General features: G+C 46.1%; 1 protein-coding gene across 1 annotated transcript in view; it reads left to right on the top strand.

Annotated features, from left to right (window-relative positions):
* Nucleotides 1–466: 466 nt before the first annotated feature.
* The window catches only part of IGSF11 (immunoglobulin superfamily member 11), a 105,562-nt gene continuing 84,329 nt past the window's right edge, over nt 467–21,699 (top strand). The window contains 1 exon segment of the mRNA XM_039558881.1: nt 467–560. Coding sequence (XP_039414815.1) covers nt 488–560 — 73 coding nt within the window. The 5' untranslated portion in view covers nt 467–487.

A 21,699-nucleotide genomic window follows, 5' to 3' on the forward strand; every position in this document is an offset into this window, starting at 1 on the left:
CAGCTGTAGGCAGGCTCTGGAAAGAAGAAGCCCCCACGCTGCCGCGATGATCCGGAGGAGCTGTGGGGGTGCAATCTCCAGCCCTGCGCTGGACCGCACCTCCTCACCCCGGCCCATGTAGCATCCCTACGGATGCAGCGGCGCCGGGTTGGCGGGGAAGGGGAGGAGGGGGAACCCCCAATTTGTGCGGAGAGAGGCGGAGGGTGGTGGGACGTGCCGCTGCGCGCCGGGACGGTGCCACGCGGGGGGTGACAGCCGCAGCCCGGCGGGTTGCGGGGGCGGCTCGGGGCCGCCAGGCTGCGCTCTCGGTCCGGCCGCCGCGCCTGCCGCCCTCCCCGGGCGACCGGGGCTTGGGGCACGGCGGAGCCTCGCCGCGAGCGGGCGGTCCCGGGACGGCGGCGGCGGCGGCACCACCGGCGGCGGCACCTGCGGCGGCGGGGAAAGGCAGGGCTCGGCGGCCCGCTCCGCGCCCCTCGCCCGGCCCGGCATGACGCGGCGGCGCCCCGGCGGCGGCGGGAGGTGGGTGCCGGCAGCCCTGGCCGCGCTCCTGGCCCTGAGAGGTGAGTGCTGCTCGGGCGGAGCGGGGCGCGGCAGCCGCGCACGGGGCATCGCCCCGGGGCCGCGGGGTCGCCGCCGCCGGTGCCACGGCGGTGCCCCGCTCGTGGGGAAGTTTTGATTGCGGTCCCGCCGGTGATGCTCGGGAATGCGGCGGCGGGCGAGTGCTTTTGCAGGCAGGCGTGGGGAAAGAGCGCTGCTCTGCTCCGCTCCTTCTGCTGCCTCCGCTGCACCATCCTTCCTACTGTTCTTATATATACATAGTCTATTTATTTTTTTTACGGTGCTGTAAAACTTGCTTTAAACTGGGCTTCACGTTAGGCTCAGTTGTCTGGGCCTAGCCCCTTGGTGAGCTCACCTGTGTGGAAAACTCTGGTCTGTCCCTCAGGCCCTGAGGCAGCGGGGAACTTTCCGCAGAGATGGTGACAGGCTTCCCGGAGCCCCCTGTGTCCCCCCCCATCCTCTGCTCTGCCTCCTCCTTCCAGGCACATGGCGCACCGCTTCAGCTCTAAGATACGTGCCTGCCCCAGGGGACGTGGAGACTCCACCACCTCCCGCCCTCTATAGCCCTTCCGAAATAAGGTGTGTACCGTGGTGTCTGTGCGGAGAGGAAGCAAATTGCGTATGACAGGTGCTACTCACATCACTTAGTGCACTGCCGGGGCGCGCCAGGAGGTGCTGCATTAAGGGCAACAGAAGAAACTACCAAGTGCAAGACGTTCAGACTCATCTGTTGATCAGGTGGCAATGTCTTCTTTCAATAATGCTAAACTTTAGAGCAGGCCTGCTCGGTTGTGGTTTACTGAGGTCTAGAGGGCAGTTTTCTTAAGGTCTGCCCTTTAATGCAGATACCCACTAAGCAGTTCTGCACAACTGTGCTTAGCAGTGAGCAGCCCACACCTTTGAGACAGCTGAGCCACCTTCACTGCAAGAGGTCCCTGAGACAGCGGGAGAACAGTAAGAAATGATGGGATCTCCCATGAGAAGACCAGAGATGTCTCAGCAAGGTCTAGATGAAATCTCCTCACAGTCGGGATCTGGGTGGAGTCCGCTGCTTGAGTATCTGTGCCTGGCTGTCACTGCCGTGCAAGGCACAGCAGGCTTTCCCCTCTACCCAGGATCTGTTTAGAAACAAGTCTTTTGATGGATAAGATGAACTTTTCACAAATACCTCAGCCTCAAAAGCACCTTGGGTTCCTATCCTTAGAAAATGTTTGGGAGTCTGAGTCTCATGCATTAACTGGAAATTGCAGCTGCTGACTTCAAAGAGATGAATTATGGAAAAAAAAAGTTTACTAGTATTAAATTGAGAGAAATAATCTCAGTTTTCATACTTCACACTATTGATTTGCTTTTTGTTCTTTTCCCAGTTTGGAAAGCAAGTTCAATTACTTTCAGGTTCTCAGTGCTACAGTTTTTTTGTCTGCAGACATTGCAAAGGTGTAAATGTCTAGAAAGTTACTGGGCTTGCTCCAGTTAGAGGCATATAAGCAGTGAAGTGCTTCTGTTGATGTGATATCACTGCAAAACAATAGAACAATAATCAGATTTAAGGTTGAAATCAAAGGAGTATTTAATTTTCTTTTAAAGCAGAAAGATTGACTCAATATTTACTTTTTCTGGTTGAGGGCACATGGGGACAATGACATTGGAGACAACTAGGTGTGGAAACACTCTTTTCCATGAAATATTTATCTGCAATAGTGTAATGGTTTTTCTTGCACTTTCCTTCATAATTACCTGAATGAAACACCTGTGTCTCAAGCTTGACTTTTTTCATTTTGTCTTAGGAAAAGTCTTTAGAAGATGGTGGTAGATGAAAATAACTGTGGTACACAGTTATTTCTGTGGTACACAGCATGGCCATATTTTCAGTGGTTCTTGAATGTGAAAAGAAAACACTGTAAGGGATAAAGAACAGACATACACCCAGGAAAGCTGAAATTAAATTGGGAGAGTTTTTTCTAAACAACATTTGCAGAAGATTAGTAAGTGTGTTTCTGCTCTGGGCTGCCAAGTATGGCTAGAAAGAGTGATTTTTAAAATTTTTTTTCCTTTCTTGAGATTTTAGACTGGTTTAGAAGATAGAAGGAAAATGAGGGGGTCATATGCAAAGAGATACCTAAATTAAAAGTAAGATTTAAAAGTAAAAGGATCAGAAATTGTTAAGAGTGTATAAGGCGGCAAAATACTTAATGCCAAAAAAAAGAAAATTGCTGGGGGGAAAAAAGCCCTTGGAGGTCATTTCATCATTCTCACGCTTTATACCTACAATAATATACAATTAGACTTCACAGTGATATTTAAATCAATTATTATAATGCCATTTTCTTACGTTGTTTTGCAATTTATAGAATAGCAATGGTTCTTTATAACTGGTGCTAGCTGCCCACTTTTTCTGGGCCTATTATATCCAAGTGTAATGGTCCTGGGCCAGGGGCAGCATCTATGTTCTCCCTCTAAAGAATTATAAGCATAATAATTTTTTGTGGAAGTAATATTTTCTCAGGAGACATTTAGGAAAAGACAGGAGGGAATTCACTTTAGAGCTTTGAAACCAAACCTGTGATTGCTAATCAATCCTCCTATGTCTCCAGAAATAGTATCCTGCAAATTGTCAAGCGTGGTAGAAATCACACATCGGGTACAGTTAGAGTGCAGAGCTGACGGGTGTTTTAGCTGCGTGGTGTTTGGATCCTGTGACACAGAATTGCAACAGGTGTGATTTCAGTGTGTTACAGTCCACTGCAGATGGATCTTGCAAGATCAGGGGGTGAGGGTGCCTGGCTGCAGTGGATTAATGCAACAGCAGGTCTACAACTCCTCACATGACTTTTTGAAGTCACCAGCCTGAGGTCCTCACAGCTGAAATCCTTCTGGCCTTGCAGCACCCTTGTCCTAGCCCACCGGTGCTTCCCAGCCCTGCAGCAGGTCCCCAGCCCTCGCAAGGGAGTACTGTGTCAGTCCCTCGCCCTTCCACGCTTTTGCAGTTTTTTTGGAACAGATTGCCATTTGTGTCAAGCTGGGTGGTTTTGTGACGTGTAGATAAATCATTTTGCTCGCGACCTGACCTTGGTCCCCAGCGGTAGGCACAGATGCATTAACTACTTCTTGTGTCTCTGAAGTGGGCATCATTACCTTATTTTGGAAACTGATTCTTTATCTCTGCTTCTTCGGTATTGCCTAAACTGCAATTTTCTTTTTATAAGATTCCATTCTCGAGGGATCTCAAAGTGCCTCAGGAGCAGCTATATTTAGTTGCTCAGTAGTAATATGGATATACAAAGTATGGTATAAACAACCCTTTAACTTAGGAAACTTAGGAATTGTTTTTCCTGCCTTCATGGGGGAGTAGAGTTTTTATTCTTGTAGCAGTAGTACAGATGGAGAAAGCAAGACTCAGAGAGACCTCATGACCCACTGAAGGTCAGCGGATGATGGTAGTAGTCTTGAGTGTCTTGGAGCAAACTGTAACCACAGGAGGATGCTTAAATTTATGCAGCAGGTTAAGCAATAATGTAATGGTCCTCTTTAGGGATGTTCACTACTAAATTGTGGTGAGTCATCTATATTTAGCAGGATGCTACTATCATCATGCTTTTTAAGTAAAGTGCTTTTAACACAGTTTATTTCAAGGAAAAGTGCATGCACAGAAAATCTGTTCTTTGTAGTTTCCTCCTTGTGGACCATTAGTGCTGCCTTCCCTTTTGTAAATGTTCAGAGAAAAATTTAGCTCCTGGTTGTTTAACAGACTGTAGTGTAACAAGGACAGTTCTCTGGTTATTACTACCTTGTGTTTGCACAGTCATTTATGAACATCAACTAATTGAGAGTCTCCAAACTTACTTTGTGAGGGCAGTCAGTTTGATTTATAGCCTGGAAAACTGATGTGTGCAGAGATGAAATTATTTTCTTGCTGTCAGGTAGGACATTTGCCCAGCCTCTCCTTTAGAGAAGTCACAATTACAGGGCTTCTGGTCATATGCCTCCCTACTTTATTCTCCCAAGTGTTTCATGACTTGTGCACCAGGGAGAAAGCACGACATTTTTCACTGTGCACAGTGAACTTTTAAGTTTTTTTTTTGTCTTACAAGTTTTCATCTCTTTGGTTATGGAGGTCACTTGTGACCTGGCTTCTGCCTTTTTTTTTCACTGCTTGAGCTGGTCTGAGAACAAATGCTCTATTTCATCCGGATTGAGGAATTTGGCTTCATTCTAAATGGAAGTAGAAGTCAAATGCTTTGATGGTTTTCAAAAGAAATTTTTGAGAGAAATTCCATCTTAGGACACTGATATTTTGTCTCTTTGTGGGGTTGTATAGTTATACTACAAGGAAGTACCCTAAGAAGAAAGATATTTTGATGTGAAAAGTCAAAACTTTTCATCCCAAAGATGCTTAAGTTGGATGTTTCTGTATTTTTGACTTCTTCTCCCCCTGTTTTTCTTTTGAAACACAGTTATGATTTTACAAAACACCCCATGTTTCATAAGTTTTGGTTTAGTGGAAGTAGCTTCAGTAAAAGCCTTTAGTGGTTGCTGCTTTTTATTTCTACAGGGCATTTAAAAAGAACAGTGATAAAACAGGCTGGCATAAGTTGGTGGTACCTGTGCACAGTCTCTGCCCATTATTTTTGCCATCTTGACATGTGTATGCAAACACCATGTACACATTCGTGGCACTGTTCTTGTCTTTTCCTTATTCATTGTGCTGTAGAGCACTGTACTGGAAGAGACAAATTTCTATTTAAGAAATACAGCAAATATTTGTTAATATTTATTTCCTCTTTGGAACAGTTGCTGTAGAAGTCAGAACAGGACTAGCAGGTCCAGCTCAGTCCCTTATTATTTGTGCATGTGCAGAGCCACAGCCCTCCTCCTGGCAGCGTAGCAGTACTTGTACATTTGCATCTCTGCATGAAGCTAATTTCAAGTGTAATTTTGGTATTAGACTGATCAGATTGCTTACTTAGGGACAAAAACTTGTGCATTTATTTTCTCATACCCTCGTGAGCCAATCTAGCTATGAGAACAGGAGCTTCTGTTTCACAAGCATCAGCAGGAGAAAGCCATGTCTGAACTCTACTTAGTTACCTCTGGGCTTTGATTTTACCTGAATGCTGAAGCCAGGAGTGTTGTTTGTGGGGAGGCAATGACATCCTGTTTACAATCTGTGGCGCATTTCCGCAGCAGCCTGTCTGAGCAGCGCTGGGCCAGGTCGGCCCGCTGGTCTGTGCTGCCTTGGCCAAATCTGGATGCTCCAATGGGAGGTGCCAAAACCTCCTCAGTGAGAAACTGGGGCCAAACATTTAGCAAAGAGGAGTCTGGTGTCATGTCTGTGCTACAGGTTGCCCTAGGAGTAGGCTGGTGTATGTGTTGCTCTGGACTTCAATGCCTACACAGCCCAATTTTCTCTTAATTTTAGGGTGTGTCCACACTTCACTTCCTTGCCATAAAATGAACTAAGTCATAAGTATTCTTTCTACCAATACAGAGCGAATAAAGAATCCATCTCCTCCCCTTTCCTCCGGGAAGCCCCCTCCACTTGCAAAGCCGCAGGTGTAAAACCTCCATCGTTGCCAGGGGCCAGGTTGAGCTGGGCTAACTGAGCCCCTGGTGCAGCATCCTCAGCTGGTGTCCAGAAGGGTGGGTGTGCAATGGCACTGGACACCAACACGTCGGCCCCCCGAGTGGAGGGGCTGCGGGTGGGCTGCAGACTCACCTCTCCCTCTGCCTGGCACATTACTGGCCTCTGCCAGGAGCAAGTGGGTTGGCACACCCTCTCTGCAGGCCCACTGGGGGGATTACTTCCTAATCCCCACTAATTAGAAGTTGGCTAACGCCTGGACACATGAGGGTATAGTGACGTTATGCTTTTTGCATTCTATTTTTTGGGATTTTTGTTCTACCTGACATATCTGTGGATGTTCCCAGTATCCTTATAAATGCATGGGCCTTTGTGATTTCTGCTGAGCTCTTGACTTTACATTAACATGAGCTAATCATTCCTGGTAGTTAATTATTGGCTGTGTTTAGAAGAAGCAGAAAAAGCAAAAACAGAGAAGGAAAATGATAATATTTTCCTTATGTCTGGTCATGTTTCCTGCTCTTTGGTTATGCTGAACCACCTTTCTTTTTTTTCTCTTGAAAAAGCGAACACAAAAAGCCCACAATCAAACAAACCCCACAGAGAAGTACCTGTTTCACTTCTTCATTCCCATTTGACAATTTCTTTCTATTTAACTCATCTCCAAGTTAAATTGTCCCAGTTTTAACTGTGCTTGACTGGTAAGTGTTTTTGACTAGTGAATGATGAAACCTTTCTCTGCCTTCTGCATTTTCAACTGTGCCATGCAGAAGTAACTGCAGCAATTCCAGCTGAGGGTGCACTCTCAGTGTTCAGGGCGGCATTTGAATACTTCCAGCATCCTTTTCAGCCTCTTCCTTTAGACACCCTGACAGCTTGCTTGCTTCTTTGACCACTGTTGTATGTTGAACAGATGTTTTCATTGAGCTGTTCACAGTGATACCAAGATATTTTTCTCGAGTGATTACATTTGAATTAGAGCCCCATGGTATATGAATAGTTCAGATTATTCTCTCAACTTCTCATTACTGTCCGTTTGGTAATGTTGAATTTCATCCTGCATTATGCTGCCCACTTGCTGAGCTTTGTCAGATCCCTTGGAAGTCTCTCTCAATCTTCTTTTGTCTCAGCCAGCCCAAATCACTTTGCCAGCTTCCTGTCTCTCTTCCAGATATTAAGAAATGGATTAAACCACCCCAGAACTGGTATGAAACCTGGGGGTAATCCCTTGTAATCAGGGCCAGAGTGAGGACGGGGGAGAGGGGCTCCCATGCCTCTGAGCCTGGGCACTGAAGAGTGGGCCAGCAGCTCTGGACTCAGCCTGACCTCAACTGGCCTGAACCGCACTGGGGGCAAGGCAAGGGGGGAACTCCCACACCAGGCAAGCAGGGGAGAGGTCTGGCACTGAACTGGCATCCTGCCCAGAACAGTTTAGCAGGTGCACTTTGAAGTGACAGAAAATTAATTACTTAGTCCTGTCCTTTTCCTTCCAAAATTTGAGTGGATTGCAGGGCCGCAAGTTCCCCTGAGCAGAGATCAAGCTGGTTTGTCTCCTATTGTGTGCTTTTAGGGGCTTAGGGTATCAGGCTGGTTTAACCAAGCCCTGCTGCCACTTCCAGGTTAGCCTGTACCCTCTCTTATGGAGAGCATGCTAACTTCAAGAACTGCCTCACCTAGCTTGCTTGTCTTTCCTAGCAGTTACAGCCACTTGAGAAATTTCTTTCTTCAGCTGTTCTGCACTTCTGGACTTGTCCCTTAAATATACTGAAATGATTGGGTTTTGACTTTTGCAGTTGGCCTTCAAATTTGCTCTCAGTCCTAGCTACCATTTCATGAAGCAACTGTTTAGATTGAATCGCTTCTTGTTCCTTTTGTTTGGCCATACAATATGCTCTCTTGCTTCTCAGCAGGTTTTTGTTTAGGGCACCGAGTACCTTTTCAGTGATGATGCTGAGATTGCTTCAACATGCCACCGTACAGTGTAACAACCCTAGTTCCCCTGCTTCTGGAGTTAGGTTGTTTTGACTGTTTCGGCTTTTAATTGTTCTTTCTAACATGTGAGAGGCCCAATGCAAAGTCCTGTTACTGTTTTTCTCACGGGCATGGTAAATTTGATTATGTAGCGGCCCCCGTTACTTTGTATCTTTGTATCAATTACAGTGTTTTAGCTTCTAAGTCTGCTGGGACGGGTTGTTCCCAGTCCTACTTACGCTCTTTTAGACGCTGCAGAATTGTAACCTGCTGTGACTCTTAGTTAATTCCTGCACATGTTGCTGAACTCATCATTTTTTTTCTGTTTTCTTTGACTTTGTTCCTTTGCTCTCACTCCACACTGTGCAGTAGATGTTCCTTACCTGATCAGGAGGCCATTGGGAAATACAGGTTGCTTTAGTGAGACTTGTTTTTTAGTTAACTTTTCTACCTCTTCAGCCACGACTATCTATATGAGATTTGTGTATCACCCATCTTGCAGTTTGATGTCTCTGCCTCTTTACCCACACTGGATTTCCGGACAGGGCATGAGTCTGTGATGACTTCTGCAGCTGTGGGCACACAGACTGCAGGGCATGTTGGACACTGTGTTGGTTGGTGTGGCTGTATAAAAAGGTTGTTACATCATGTTGTAGGGGCTGGTTCACTGCATCAAACCTGAAGTGCTTCCTGGAGCCTTTTGCTCCAGCTCTGACCTGTGCTCCCGTGTGGTCTATCAGCATTAGCTGCACTCTGAACCATTTGGTTTAGAGGCGATATCTCAGCAAATGCAGCGCCGCTTCTTGCTTAAAAGGTCCCTGGGAGCTCCTGCAAGGAGTGCTCTGGATCCCTCCAGCTCCTGTGCACCACTCACTCTGCTGCCTCTCACTGCCTGCACCAGTGAAGGAGGCCTGGAGCTCCCCACAGCCCTTGGGGAAGGAGACAGAGATGGGTGGAAGATGGGTTGCTTTAGAGAAGCAGAAGGTGATGGAGGGCTTCTGCAGGGCACTGCTGAGCTTGTGTGGTTTCTGGACTCCTTCCATAGCTAAATGTGTGCTTGATCTTCACTGTTTGATGGAGTTTGCTGTCTGAACGTCTCCATTGGTTGTGGAGCTGCTCGTGTGCAAACCTGCTTGGCTTTCTGGCTGCGTGAGCTAGTGACTCGGGAGAGGTTGGGAGGACCTTGGCTACTTGGCAGAGGGACAGAATGGCCTCAGTCTGTCTGCAGAATCGTCGTGTCCTTGGTTTGTCAAGGACAGCCCTTCCTTTTGCCCCTGAAACAGCTGGTGCGCCCTGGGCCCTTATTACGGGACTCATCTGCAATCAGCGCCTCGCTCTCTTGTGCTGGAAATGCCTTGGACATGGGGAGCAGCCTTGTGTTTCTCAGCTGCACGGAGTTGCAGCAAGGCTGCACTTTGCTTGTTCTTTGGGGAATGCTCTGTGTTAGCTCTACAGTAGCTTTTTTTCACAGTTTCTTCTGTTGTCTCTGCTCTTGCCCTTTTTCCCAGTGGCGGCTTTGCTTTTTTTTTTTTGCTTTTTTTTTTTTTTTCTTTTCTAAGACTGCATTTCAGCTGCCACATTGACAGCAGTTGTCTATTTATGCACAGAATAGGTACAGCGCAGTCCGGCTTCCCCCACCCCCTTGGTCCCCATCCTCCAGCCCTCCTGCACTAGGTGCCCTGTCCCCCACAGCTTCAGCCTCGCTGGGAGCTCCAGCCCTGAGCAAGAGGGCTCACAGCGAGGGGATCGCTGCAGGTGAAGGGGGGGAGCTGAGGCATCCCACCGCCACCGGCTTGTGTTGCATCCTAATTGCAAATAGCCCTTCCGGCGTCAGCAGTTTGTGGGAATAATTGACAGGAGGTGCCGGCGAGGTGCTGAGTCAGAGCGAGGTGTGCTTGCCAAGTCACTGCAGCAGAAGGAGTCCGATCGCCTCGTGTGGAGGGAAGCCAATGGACGGTGGGTTTCCTAGCTGCCTTTGGGCCTCTTTCTTTCCTCTCTCTGAGGCTGCAATTCAGCAGCAGTGATGCTATGCATGTAAGGGACAAACCAGGGGATCGGGGGAGCTCTTTATTTTTTTCTTTTTCCTTTTTGGTTTTGTTTTTTTTTTTTTTGGCTGTGAGCACTGGGATTAGGGGATGCAGGCTCCATTCCCACCTGCTGCCACTGGGTTTCTGTGCTGTCATTTCTGTGCTCTGAGCAAGCAGAAGGGGTAGAAAACACATGTTGGGGGTTAGTGTCAAGAGAGTGGCCCTAATGACAGATTGATGTCTCCTGGGAGAGGAAAAGCAGCGTGTGACATCCTCAGCTGGGCAAGGGGGAGAGCTATGCAAGGCGAAAAAAGCTGCAAAATAAAATGACTGAAAAGGTATTTTGTCCTGTCCTTCCTGAGGGTTGTTTCTGCTGCAGTGTCCTACCATTTATTTAGGGGTTTGAAATTGCTTGCTTGACACGCAGGAAGATGAGTGCTTGTCCTATATACATCTAGCACCTGATGGACCTCCAGGTCAGACCTGTGAGAGCTTTGTCATTTATTCCTGACCTTCTAGAATATGGCTAACATCAGTGTTTATACCACTGCTGAATCTGTCCCAGAGGTCTGGATCCTTTCCTTTGCCTTGCTTCACCCTTGCAGGGTGACTTCAGTTGTCTTTGTCTTTCTCCCTCTCTGTAGCACAGGGTACCATTTTCCAACCTTGGACAAAAGTCAGTTTTTGTTTCACAGTGATCTAAATATATGTGTCTGCTGTGTGCCGCCTTTGTAGGGAGAGCATACTATTTTTGCTTTTAGTAACCACTTTATAGAAAGAGATGAGGAGCATGAAGACAGAGGCCCATGTATTTTTCAGAACCCTTCATATCTATGCTGCGTTCTACCCACCCACTTTTTTACTGCTAATCCTTGTATAATCTTTCTCTTCACTCACTCAGGTAACAGCCATGTTATCTAGATCCCCATGCAGCTGATTGGGAAAATCAAGGCCCAGAGATGGGAATTGCCTTTCCCATGGTCATGCAGGATTCCCATGGCCAAGCTGGAGTCAGGGCCCTCATCTCCTGACTACCAGCCCATACTTCTTCCACTGGACAATGCTACCTGTCCACTGATTTAATCAGTGGCCTGCTGAATACTTTTCATGGCAGTGGCTCTTGTATGGTTATCAATCCTGAGTCTTTAGAGAAAATCTGCAGTGACTAAATCAAATGCAGTTCTTCCATCATTCTTGTCTTGACCACCTTCATGATGAATATTGTGAACCCCAGAGGGGTGGCCCTGGGGTCAGTGGTGAGTGGACTGCATGTGTAAGGTATCTGTTCTTCTCGCCTCCAGTTTGCTGCCTGTCCACATGCTGGGTGTAGTCTGTGACACTGGTGGCAATCTTAAACCATCTTAAACCAAAGTGCCTTGAGGGCACTTTGGAGAAAATCTTTCCCCACTGGGCTCTGTTGCAAGATCAGCCAGGACTGATTTGGATCAGATCAGGGCTGGTTTAGGAGGCCCAGGATGGTCTGCTACATGACTGGCCTGCCTTCAAGCTGTGTTTCTGTGTGGGTTTTGCCCTGCATGGTGGAGATGTGGTAGCCAGGGTGCTCCTATAGAGAAGAGTGAGTCTGGTCCTCAGGCATTTTGAAGTGTTGTCTTGCTTAAGGGAACCTTGGTCTCCATCTGGTCTAATGCAGCTCTTCCTCCTTATCCACTTTCTACCCATGGTGTGGCTTCACCCTGGAAACGGAAAAAAAAAATAGAGCATTGTCTGTTACAATTGGGATTTTATAAGGTACCTATGGGAATTAAGCACACAATTCCCTCAGGTTCTTTTTAAACAGCCTAGCTGACGTGAATTTATGTTGACAATAAGCAAGAGTGGAAGCAGTCCTGTCAGCAGAGCCACAGCTATTCTCCCTGTGTTTGATGTAGAAACTGCTGTGCTAAGTCTTATTTAGCTTTAAGGTCTGTGGGTCAGGACCTGGGACTGGACTCTTCAAGAGGTCTCTGATGTGAGTGGACCCCATGCTCTTGCCTCCTCTGGCCCCAAGCTGGGGGTCTTTTCAAGCACTCATAAGTACAGTGGAAATACCAGTGTGTAATAACCTTGTGTGTAGGGCCTCTGCTCTGTGCTGGGCTTGACAAACGCGCCTGACATCCACTGGGCCAAGGACTGAGTCTGCTATGAGTCAGTCCAGGATGATGAAACTCTGCAAAATCAACTCTTCTTTCCTTTCCAAGGGGTAAAATTGTGTATGGACGGTGAGGTGTAGCATTTAATTGCAACTTGCTGCAATAGAATTTGCTCTGAAGATAATTGAGAGATTCTTCTGACAGCTGCAAGAATCCTTTTTTATTTTCTTTCTCCATAACCAAAGAATGACAACTTGTATCAGTTTTTCACAAATGGAGAAATTCAGTGACAATCATCATACTCTTCATTAGAAGTAAACAGTTATGATATAAAATAATACAACAACTGCTGGAGACCAAACAAGTAGTGGAATATAGCTGTCACTTAGAACACATCAGGACACAAACAAGTAGAAAAAGCTGCCTTCATCCTTGCTTATGAGTGAGAACCCTTTCTGGGATTCTGTTTTCATGGCTAAAATGAATTTCATAGTGTATTTTAGGTTTCTTTTTGGAATTTGTTCCTCTGGCCATATAGCCAGGGCACATCTGGCAGCTTCTCTTGCAGCTGCAAGAGGGGAAAAGCAATTCAGGTGGAGATGCTGCTGACCCCGTGATCCAGTGCAGAGCCAGTGGGTCCCAGAAAGCCACTGTTGTCTCCTGCCAGTGATCTGCTTCCAGCTCCTCCTCAGCCCTCAGCTCTCTGACACATCTCCTGCATCTCTCACCTCTAGGAAAATGTTCACTGTCTTCACTTGATGGACGCAAAGGAATGTCCACCTCTCATTGTGAATTTATGTGAAATGGGCCCAAGTTGTGGAAATCTCATTAAATTAGTGAACTGTGTAAGACTTCCATTCATTTTTGGCTTTGCTCAGAGAGCAGCTTGGATTATTCTCTCAGATTTGAAGAGTTATTCAGCCTTGGAGCTCAAAATCAACTTACAGGCTAAAATCAGACCAGGTCTCCTTAGCTTAGCTTTTAAAACAGAAATGTATTACACTCAAAGCCCATTAAAGTCAAAAGGCTGTCTTAATGTGTGTGTATATATATAATATATAATCATGCACATATAACTGGACAGTCAAAATAAAGCAGCACTGGGAAATGCATAAGTTAATGATGCCTTGTTATGTGCCCTGTATCATTTATGGCACGAATCCTGTATCCTTTATGGCATGAATTTTATAGTCTAAGTGGTAGTAAGATTAGAGGTAGGTGAATAATTTATAGCAAATAATTTATTTAATGAATTCCTCTTCCATTTCTATTTGCAAATTGTTTGTGAACATCCTGTGGTTTCTTTGCATTTTACTTATTTGAAATTACTTACTGAATAGCTCCTACAAATAATATTTGACATGCCACATGCTTATGAGAAGGTTTGTTTTGTTTTTTTTTTTAACTGTTTCCGAGGAGGAGGAGCAGTATGTCAGCTCCAGGTTTGGTTGTTCAGCAGTGATACAGAGCAAAAGTTCATGCCATAATATTTCACTACCCTGAAAGTTCAAAGTAATTGTCAGAATTAGGCAGTTTCTGAAAGGTATCAAGAATTAGCTATTAATTTTTAATAATTATTCAGACTGTTTGTGTGGATAGGCAAGTTCCAAACTCACTTTTGCCAGTGAGTGCTAAAATTGCTCAAAATGTGTTACTTCCTTGTACATTTACGTCACTAAATTAGAATAGCTGCAGAAATGAACAGAATGCTCTAAGGTCCACAGTCAGCAGTGTGCTGTGCATATGCCTGACTTCAGGCATATTCCTGAGTAGATGCATAAGTGGTAGAGTGGCAAATTATGAACTTCAGCATATGTTTAAGTGGTTTTCTGAATTAGGGACCAAAACAGAGAACAAAGCAAATTTATCTTTCATGAAAGTGAACAGACAAGAGAATTTTGTTTCCTCATCTGCAATTACAGGGCACTGCATCTTTCAGATGGGGAGTGTGGGGGAGTGATGATATAAATGTTGCATTAAGTTGCAGTATTTCTGATTTCATCAAATGCAAGGCAGTTTATCTGAAGTTTCTCATATATGTCACTCTGTGCTTTTCCCCCCCTTAAATATTGGCGGAAATAGCATGAAGAATTGAAAAACAAACAAACAAACATACAACTGGTCCCCCCACCAAATCCTCAGCCATTAGTTTCAGTTTTTATTTATATCTTCATATTTTGAGATTTCTCAGATTTCAGAATATTCTCCATGTGCTTTTATTGGCCTATCATCCCTCTAAAAAAAAAAGTTAATTTGGAAATATTAAGTAATGCTTGACAAAAGTGACTGTCACAGAAATGAGAACTTTCTCTGGGTCTGCAAAGAATAGGTATGACTTACTTTAGCATCTCAAAGAACAGTTGTAACAATGTCAACTGCTGAAGGTCTACATTTTCCTGTGCAACTTTTGTGCACGTTGTGCAAAGCAGCTTCTGAAGTTGCATGAGACATCCTTCAGCTCTGTAATGCAGGTGATGCTTCGCTGGCCTGCCTGAAGGCACAGTTAAATAGTTGTTTTGTTGGGTCTTTGAACCTGTGAGATCTCATATTCTTCTCATTTCTGCCTTTGGGCTGACCTGTGTGGGGTCCCTTATGTCTAGAAGAGGATTGAGCACAGCAGTGAGTACCTCACCTGTACCTGTCCATCTAATTTCACGAAGCTTATGAAAAGTAACATGTTTAAGGCCTTTGCTCTTCTTTCAGAGGAGGGGTTGGTGCAGGAGCTTTGTGTCCCAAGGAAAGAAATGCTTCTGGGCCACAATGCTCGTTGGCTTACTGAATTGAAATAGCTAACAGAAGACCACAGACAGTTCAGGGGAGTGTGGTCTGGGAAGCTGGGAACAGAAAGAGCCATCTCTGGGTGATGGATGATGTGTGGGATGCAACTACAGAAATAGGCAATCAGTTTTGGGTGAAGAAGAGCGACTGTCCCTGCTGACTCACAAGACCTAAAATGACCTCCTTGGAGCAGAGAGTCAAAGGAGTAAGGTGTTGTTCCTCATGCCAGTGATCAGAAATGCACCCAAGCCATGCTGTGCACCAAACCTCCAGACCAGACATACCACAAGGACAAGCCTGCAAAATGTGGTCATCGATGCCCATCGGTGCTTGTATGCAAGGAACTTGCAGCCATGGGAGGAGGGCTGCATCCAAAGGGAGGGTTTTGGACCTCTGTACACATTTATTGCCCTTTAGGTGATGGTCTAGATCCCAGTCTTGTATGCACGGAAATCAGTGGGGGAGTTTCAGCTTCGTGTGGTTGGGAAGGTGATGGAATGTTTGTCAGGCAGAAGAAAGGAGGCCTGGAGCTGGACTAGCAGTGTGTGATGTGGGGAGGACTGGGGAGTGCCTGGACTGTGCATTCCCTGATCTATGTTCCTATTTATTGATCCATGCTCCTTATCCACCTGTCCTCCTCCATGTACTGTCCTGTGGTTCCAGCCCCAGGGCTAGAAGGATCCTGTAAGGAAAAACTGGCAGTGGAATTCTGAATATTGCACCAGCAGTCTTCTCTCCTCTTTCTAAGGCTTTCAGAACACTAATCACATGAAATATATCCAGGCTTATTGCTCATCCCTGGCACCTTTTATGACCTCAGTGATGAACATTAAAACATTGAAACACTGAAATTAAAAAGCAATCACCTCTACCAAACAAGGTAAACAGCAAATGGTCCCAGCAGTCTGCCACGTGTCCTAACACACCACAGGGATGCCTTTAGCAGCAAAAGAAGTAGCACTGCATTAGGTTTACAAGGGCAGTGATGCTATACCCCACAAGGGCTGTGGCACTTGTGTCTATGACAAGAATGGCATCAGGAGACTTCTTGAAGTAATTGCATCCTCATTATTTTGGGACCAGAGCCTGGTCAGCTCAGGAAGGTGGGAGGTCAAAGGCCACTTCTGAATTTAGCTCACTTTCATAGAGCCTTGGGATGAAAATGGCAGAAGAGGTTGGTTTGAGAAGAAGTGTGGCTGTGTCTCCATCCAGTGGCTAGTGCCACTGGTGACAAGTTGTCATCCCACAGAAACTCAGCTTTCTTTGGGGAGATCTCCCAAAAGAAGGATGTGGCAGATGGGAGGCTACCATCCTAAAACTGACTTTTACAGAGGTCTAAGATGTGTCTGATCTTGTCTTGGGTCCTTCTGTGTTGTTCTGTCTTCAGTGTTATAAACATAGACATATTAATAGTATCAATAAAAATATAATAATTGCAATAATCATTATTATTTACCATTTTACACTCCCTTGGGAAAGACCCTGGTTATGCCAAGTGGTTCTGCTGTGACTCCAAGGGGATGGTGCACAGTTTCAGACCTAAATGGCTGTGGCCACACATCACGCTCTCTGTGTCTCTCTCACAGTCAGCCAAGACAAGTCAAAACAGGCAAAAGGAAAGAAAATAGACAAATTTCCGCATCCATAGCAGCTGGAGTGAACGCCAAACAGATGGGCTCTTCCACCCCGATTATCCTAACCTCCTAAATATAGAAATACAAGCTTTTTTTTTTCCCCTTCTTTTCTATTTTTTTATAAATTTAAATTACCCGAGGGGGTGGTGTTAGCTCACGCTAGGGCAGTGCTAACGAGTGCAAATAGAAGTCATCTGCTGACAGAGTCAGATCGAGGCTTCTGCTCATGACTATCCCCCCACCCTGCCCACACACATTTTTTTCCATTGGAAGTGTGGGGAATGATAGGGGCTGAAGCCGTCCCCTCTGTGGGATAGGGGAATATGAATGTGTGCATGAAGAGGATTTTATTTCAAATTCTGTCAGTAGTTATGCAAATACATAGAGTAAATAAGCACCAGAGAATATGGTTAAGAACTACATGTCCTTGCCTCCTCCTGCAGATGGTTTGAGTAGATGGAGTCACTGGAGGAGTTCACAGCTATTTTGGTTATCATTGCACAAGCCTACTGATAGATACGGGGTAGAAAGGTGCAGGGTCTGCTTTTTATCACGTCCCAACTTGCGTTTTTTTGCAGCATGCAGAGAGATTGGAGGGATGTCTTCTGGCAGCAGGCTGGTTGTGCCTGAACAGCCTCATCCTTTTTGTTCTGCAGTAGTTGACATCAGCAAAGCAGCAGCAGGGCAGTGCTTTGTGTGATTTTTTGGACTTCTTTTGCTGTACTGGAGGACTTGGATAGGAAAATTCTGGTTTTTTTTCCAGTGGGGAAACACACCACCTCACCAATGCTGTGTTTTCCATTCATCTTTCAGATTACTTTTGCTCTTTCTTGCCCTGGGGCTGAATTTTATACCTGTTGTCAGGCTTTTTTTCCATGACCAGCCTTGGAGAGCAGGTGGCAGGAGGAGGTGCTGCCTGCACAACGCAGCAGAGGAGTGTGAGGCTGTGTCTGATCCCTGCCCTGTTCTATACTTGCACAGGGCAGAGTGCACACACCTGGGTCTTGCTTTCTCCACCTCTAGGAAGGAAATGAATTACAAGGGCTTGTTTCTGGATGTTTCAGGATGCTGTCAGGCAAAACCATTTTGTTGGTGCTGTATTACTGTTATCACTGTAACCATGAAATAAGATATATAATGAGGATAAAGGTTAGGAGCAGAACTGCAATGTTTTTCCCTTGTCATTATGTACAAGGGTGTGTTGTGCTCTGTGGATGTATCTGTGCTACCATCAGACCAGATATACAAATAGACCATGTGTAAGACTTCAGAGACTCTGTGAAGAGGTTCTTTATCTTATGGGCTGCTCTCCATGTGAAGATAGCACATAGCTTATCAAAGCTCCCAGAGCTCATTTTGCTTGTGTGCTCATGCTCTCCTGCAGAAACTCAAATAGTTGCAACCTTAACCCCAGGTGCCAGAGTGCCATATGAACCTTTGGGTTTTATAGGATCTGCATCTTCCTTGGAGGTCTCCCACGTGCAGGAGAGGTCGACAGCTTTTGAAGGAGGCTGGCTGGGGAAGGCACGGAGTTTGCACCGTTGAAGAAGGCCTCTAAGAATAAGTTCATCCAGCAGCTGTCAGGGTGACAGAACTGCAGGAAATCCTGCCTTGGGGCAGAATGATGAAGCTGGTCCTTTCCTGAGGTTGCAGAGCAGGGAATTGTTACCCCATGTCTTTTCAGGGTAGAGTGCTTCTCTGGTTACGCTGAGGTCATGCAGAGTAGCGTTGTCTGGACCGTAAAGCACACAGATGCTATAGATACCAGGTAGTGAGGCGGGAGCAAATACACCTGGAAGCTTCCCCTGGAAACAGTTTGTTTTTAATGTGGTGGGGCTCATTCCACCGGTAATAAGCCCTGTTGGGGCTGTGCTCAATATTTGCATTGCGTCCCCTAGAGCCTGGGTCAGAAAAGGGCTTTGCAGCCTGGATGCAGTGCCAGACCAGTGCTGGCTTCCATGCATTTGCTTAGGACTCAGGATAAGCTCTCACAGATACTGCATATAAGGGATCACGGTGAGAGGCACCTAATTGGCTTTGCAGGACAAAGGCTTTGGCATGGTTTCTTCACTCTGATTCACGAGTGGCTGTATCAAACCTGGCTGGCACAGCACAGGGTCACTCGAGCATCTCCGTGCTGTGCACTTGAGTACTCCTGACCAGCAGCAGCTCAGGGGTGCAGGCACACCCGTGCTGGCTCTGCACACTGCCTGCTTGGCAGAACTGCCTTGCTCCGGCTTTGAGCCACTGCACGCTGGGTCAGTCCCTCCCCGTGGCTGCGTCCCATCCGTGCTGCTGGAGCCAGGGCTCTTCGGGCTATGCTAACCCTGATGAAGCCACCACTGTGTTTCTGCACCCAGGGCATGGCTGATCCACAGCCAGCTTGGATCATTGTCTCTAGAGACACAAACAGCATTTTTAGGTTTTAAAAAATAATCAGAGGCTTGTCGTGCTGCTTGTGTTTAAGGATGCCTAGTTATTTTCAGTTATGCTTTTCACCTTTTCTTGCCTCAGTTTCACTCCTGGTAAATGTTGTTAAAAGTTCCCCTGGTTACAGTTGTTGCCCCCTGAGTAGCTGTGATTGTCATTATTGTTATCCTGTCTTTGCTTTGAGACTTTACTATCTTGAAAGGATTGAAAGAGATTGCCTGGAACTTTCCTGTCCCTGGATTCTGGCTTGGACTGACTTTGCATGGAAAATTTTACCCCCTCTCTCCTATTTTTTGAGAATAAGTCTGGGGGGGAAAATGGGCTCCTGCATGTATGAAAAGGGAAATGTTTTCTTTTGAATGCTGCCTTTCCACCATGTTGTGCAGCCAGGCCTTGAAATGCAGCAGAAGGGTGATCTGTGTGCTTTTTGTCACCTTTGAGACAATCTACATGAATTAGGCTACATAAAGAGCCCTTGAAAAATCAAATGTGATCGTCCATGTGCTCAGCAGAAGCAACATAGAATTCATTGAGGGAAAAGCCTCAGAGTTTTCACCCTTTGCAGCTTCTTTGTGTAACTGGGACAAACCCACAGCTCCCCTACAGACACCATAAGCTGAGCTGGGGGTGGCCTCTGTTGGAAGGAGCAGGGAATGGGTGTGTGTCTCCCTTACCTGCTGGGGAGACTTCCTTTGTCATACTTGGAGGTGGTGGAGAAGAAAGCCACCTTATTCATGTTCAAGGAGAGAGGGAGCTGGTCAGGAAGGTGACCAAGACAGGGGTGCCTGCAGACTAAGGATCATGGTGAGAGCGGGAATGCACTGAACGATGGGGAGAAGAAGGGAGGAAGAGGATCCATATGGGACTGAATGGAGAAAGAGTCCCTGGGAGTGAGTCACATTAATGGGCTTCCCCCCAAGCCTTTTCTGCTGCAGGCTGCACCAGCTCTCTCAGCTTCTCCTGGGGGAGACTACAGTCATGCATAGGGATTGAAACTGGGAGTGGGGCTCTTCTTTGTGAGGGATCCTTTGGCCTGATGAGGCTCAGAGGAGAGGGGTGGGATGAGTCTGGGCCTGGCTGGTCAAGCAGACCCATGTCACATCCCAGAGGAAATGAAAAACTAGAAGAACTGAGCACCCTGAAAACCTCCTCAGAGACTCAGCAGTTCTATCTTCTGGCTTGGAATTGAAGGTATACCACAAACATAACCTACAGTCACACACTAATTGCAAAGCCAGTAAACCAGAGGATTAGATATAGGCTCTGTTTCTGTCTATCCTGGAGGCTGAAAGAATCAGGAAGAAACAAAAGTATGTGATTTATTTATTTGTTTGTTTTAGTACATAATCAGCTATATCTTAGCAGTGCCAGTGGATGTGGCATCTGTTGCCATTGCTTTTCTGGCAGCATCTGGGCTGAATACCTGAGCTGCGTTGATACTTGAGTGATTAGACAGTTTGTTTATAAACTACCTTGATGAAGGCTGGTACTTGCACCACAGAGGTTAAACAGGAGGTGAATTAACATAATAAGAACGTAATTATGGTTAATAATGGCTATATTAGTAACAAGAAGCAGCAATGAATTTTCAAAATTGGGATAGTTTAAATTTCTGCACAGTAGATTGCCACTTTCGTCCTTTCCCTCCAGGTATATTATATTTCTGAAATGTCTCCTGTCCCTTCTGTGCTGACACATTGTTTACCCTGGCAGGGGTCAAAAGGTGCTTTTGGGGCAATAGTGCTCTTCCCTGCTTTTGTTTTTATTCAAAAGAGTGGAAGTTGAGGACAAAAGGGTCTCTTGGCTGGATGTGATGTATATTTTGTAGCAGCTGTTTAACCCAGCCTTTTGCATGGAAAGGACTCACACTACCTGAACTTGGGCCCCCAACCTACAGTAACTTAGCAGGCTTTTGCTCAGAATCCATAATTCAGAAACAAGATAGATGGTGTATTTCAGGGGTTGGGCAGAGCACCACCTATACAGCATGAGGGAGACTGAAGCTCCCAGAGCACCTTCCTCCTGCCTCTCACAGTACCTGGGGCTGCAGCAGCCTGACTGGAAGCGAGAGGTGAAGCTGGTCAAATGGGGTTCTAATAGCGGATGATGGCACAGCATTTTCCCTCCCTTCCCACTCGCACTTCTCCATCGTGGAGAAAAGGCACTAAGGCCTGTGAAACATATGCTGAGATCACCATGCCTTGTCAGCTCCAGTGAGCTGGATCCTGCTGCTCAGTGGGGTCTGTAAATACTCTTTGCTGTGCAGGGAAGCTGTGGGGTCTGGCTGTCCTTGTCTGCTTGCTCCTAAGTCTTTGTACAGGCAGGTTCAGTTGCATAAGTGTTTGGGAGATATCTATTTGCTGCATGGCATTCCTGGGAGCAAGGAGGAAAATTTTCTATTTAGCTTTCTTGGTTTCTTGCTGTCAGATTATGACAAGACACAGCACCCTGTGGTCAAGGTTACTGACCACATCAAGAGCTGGTGCAGGCAGACTAACTCTCTCTCAAATGGAAAGGGATTTTTTTCCTTAAATCATTCACCAAGTGTTTGTGAATCAAGAGTAAATAATTTTCAAATGGATCATGAATTGAGAGTAAATAACTTTTTAAATGGTGTGTTGTGAAGCAAT

Source organism: Corvus cornix, chromosome 1 (assembly GCF_000738735.6).
Source record: "Corvus cornix cornix isolate S_Up_H32 chromosome 1, ASM73873v5, whole genome shotgun sequence".
Classification (NCBI taxonomy): Eukaryota; Metazoa; Chordata; class Aves; order Passeriformes; family Corvidae; genus Corvus; species Corvus cornix.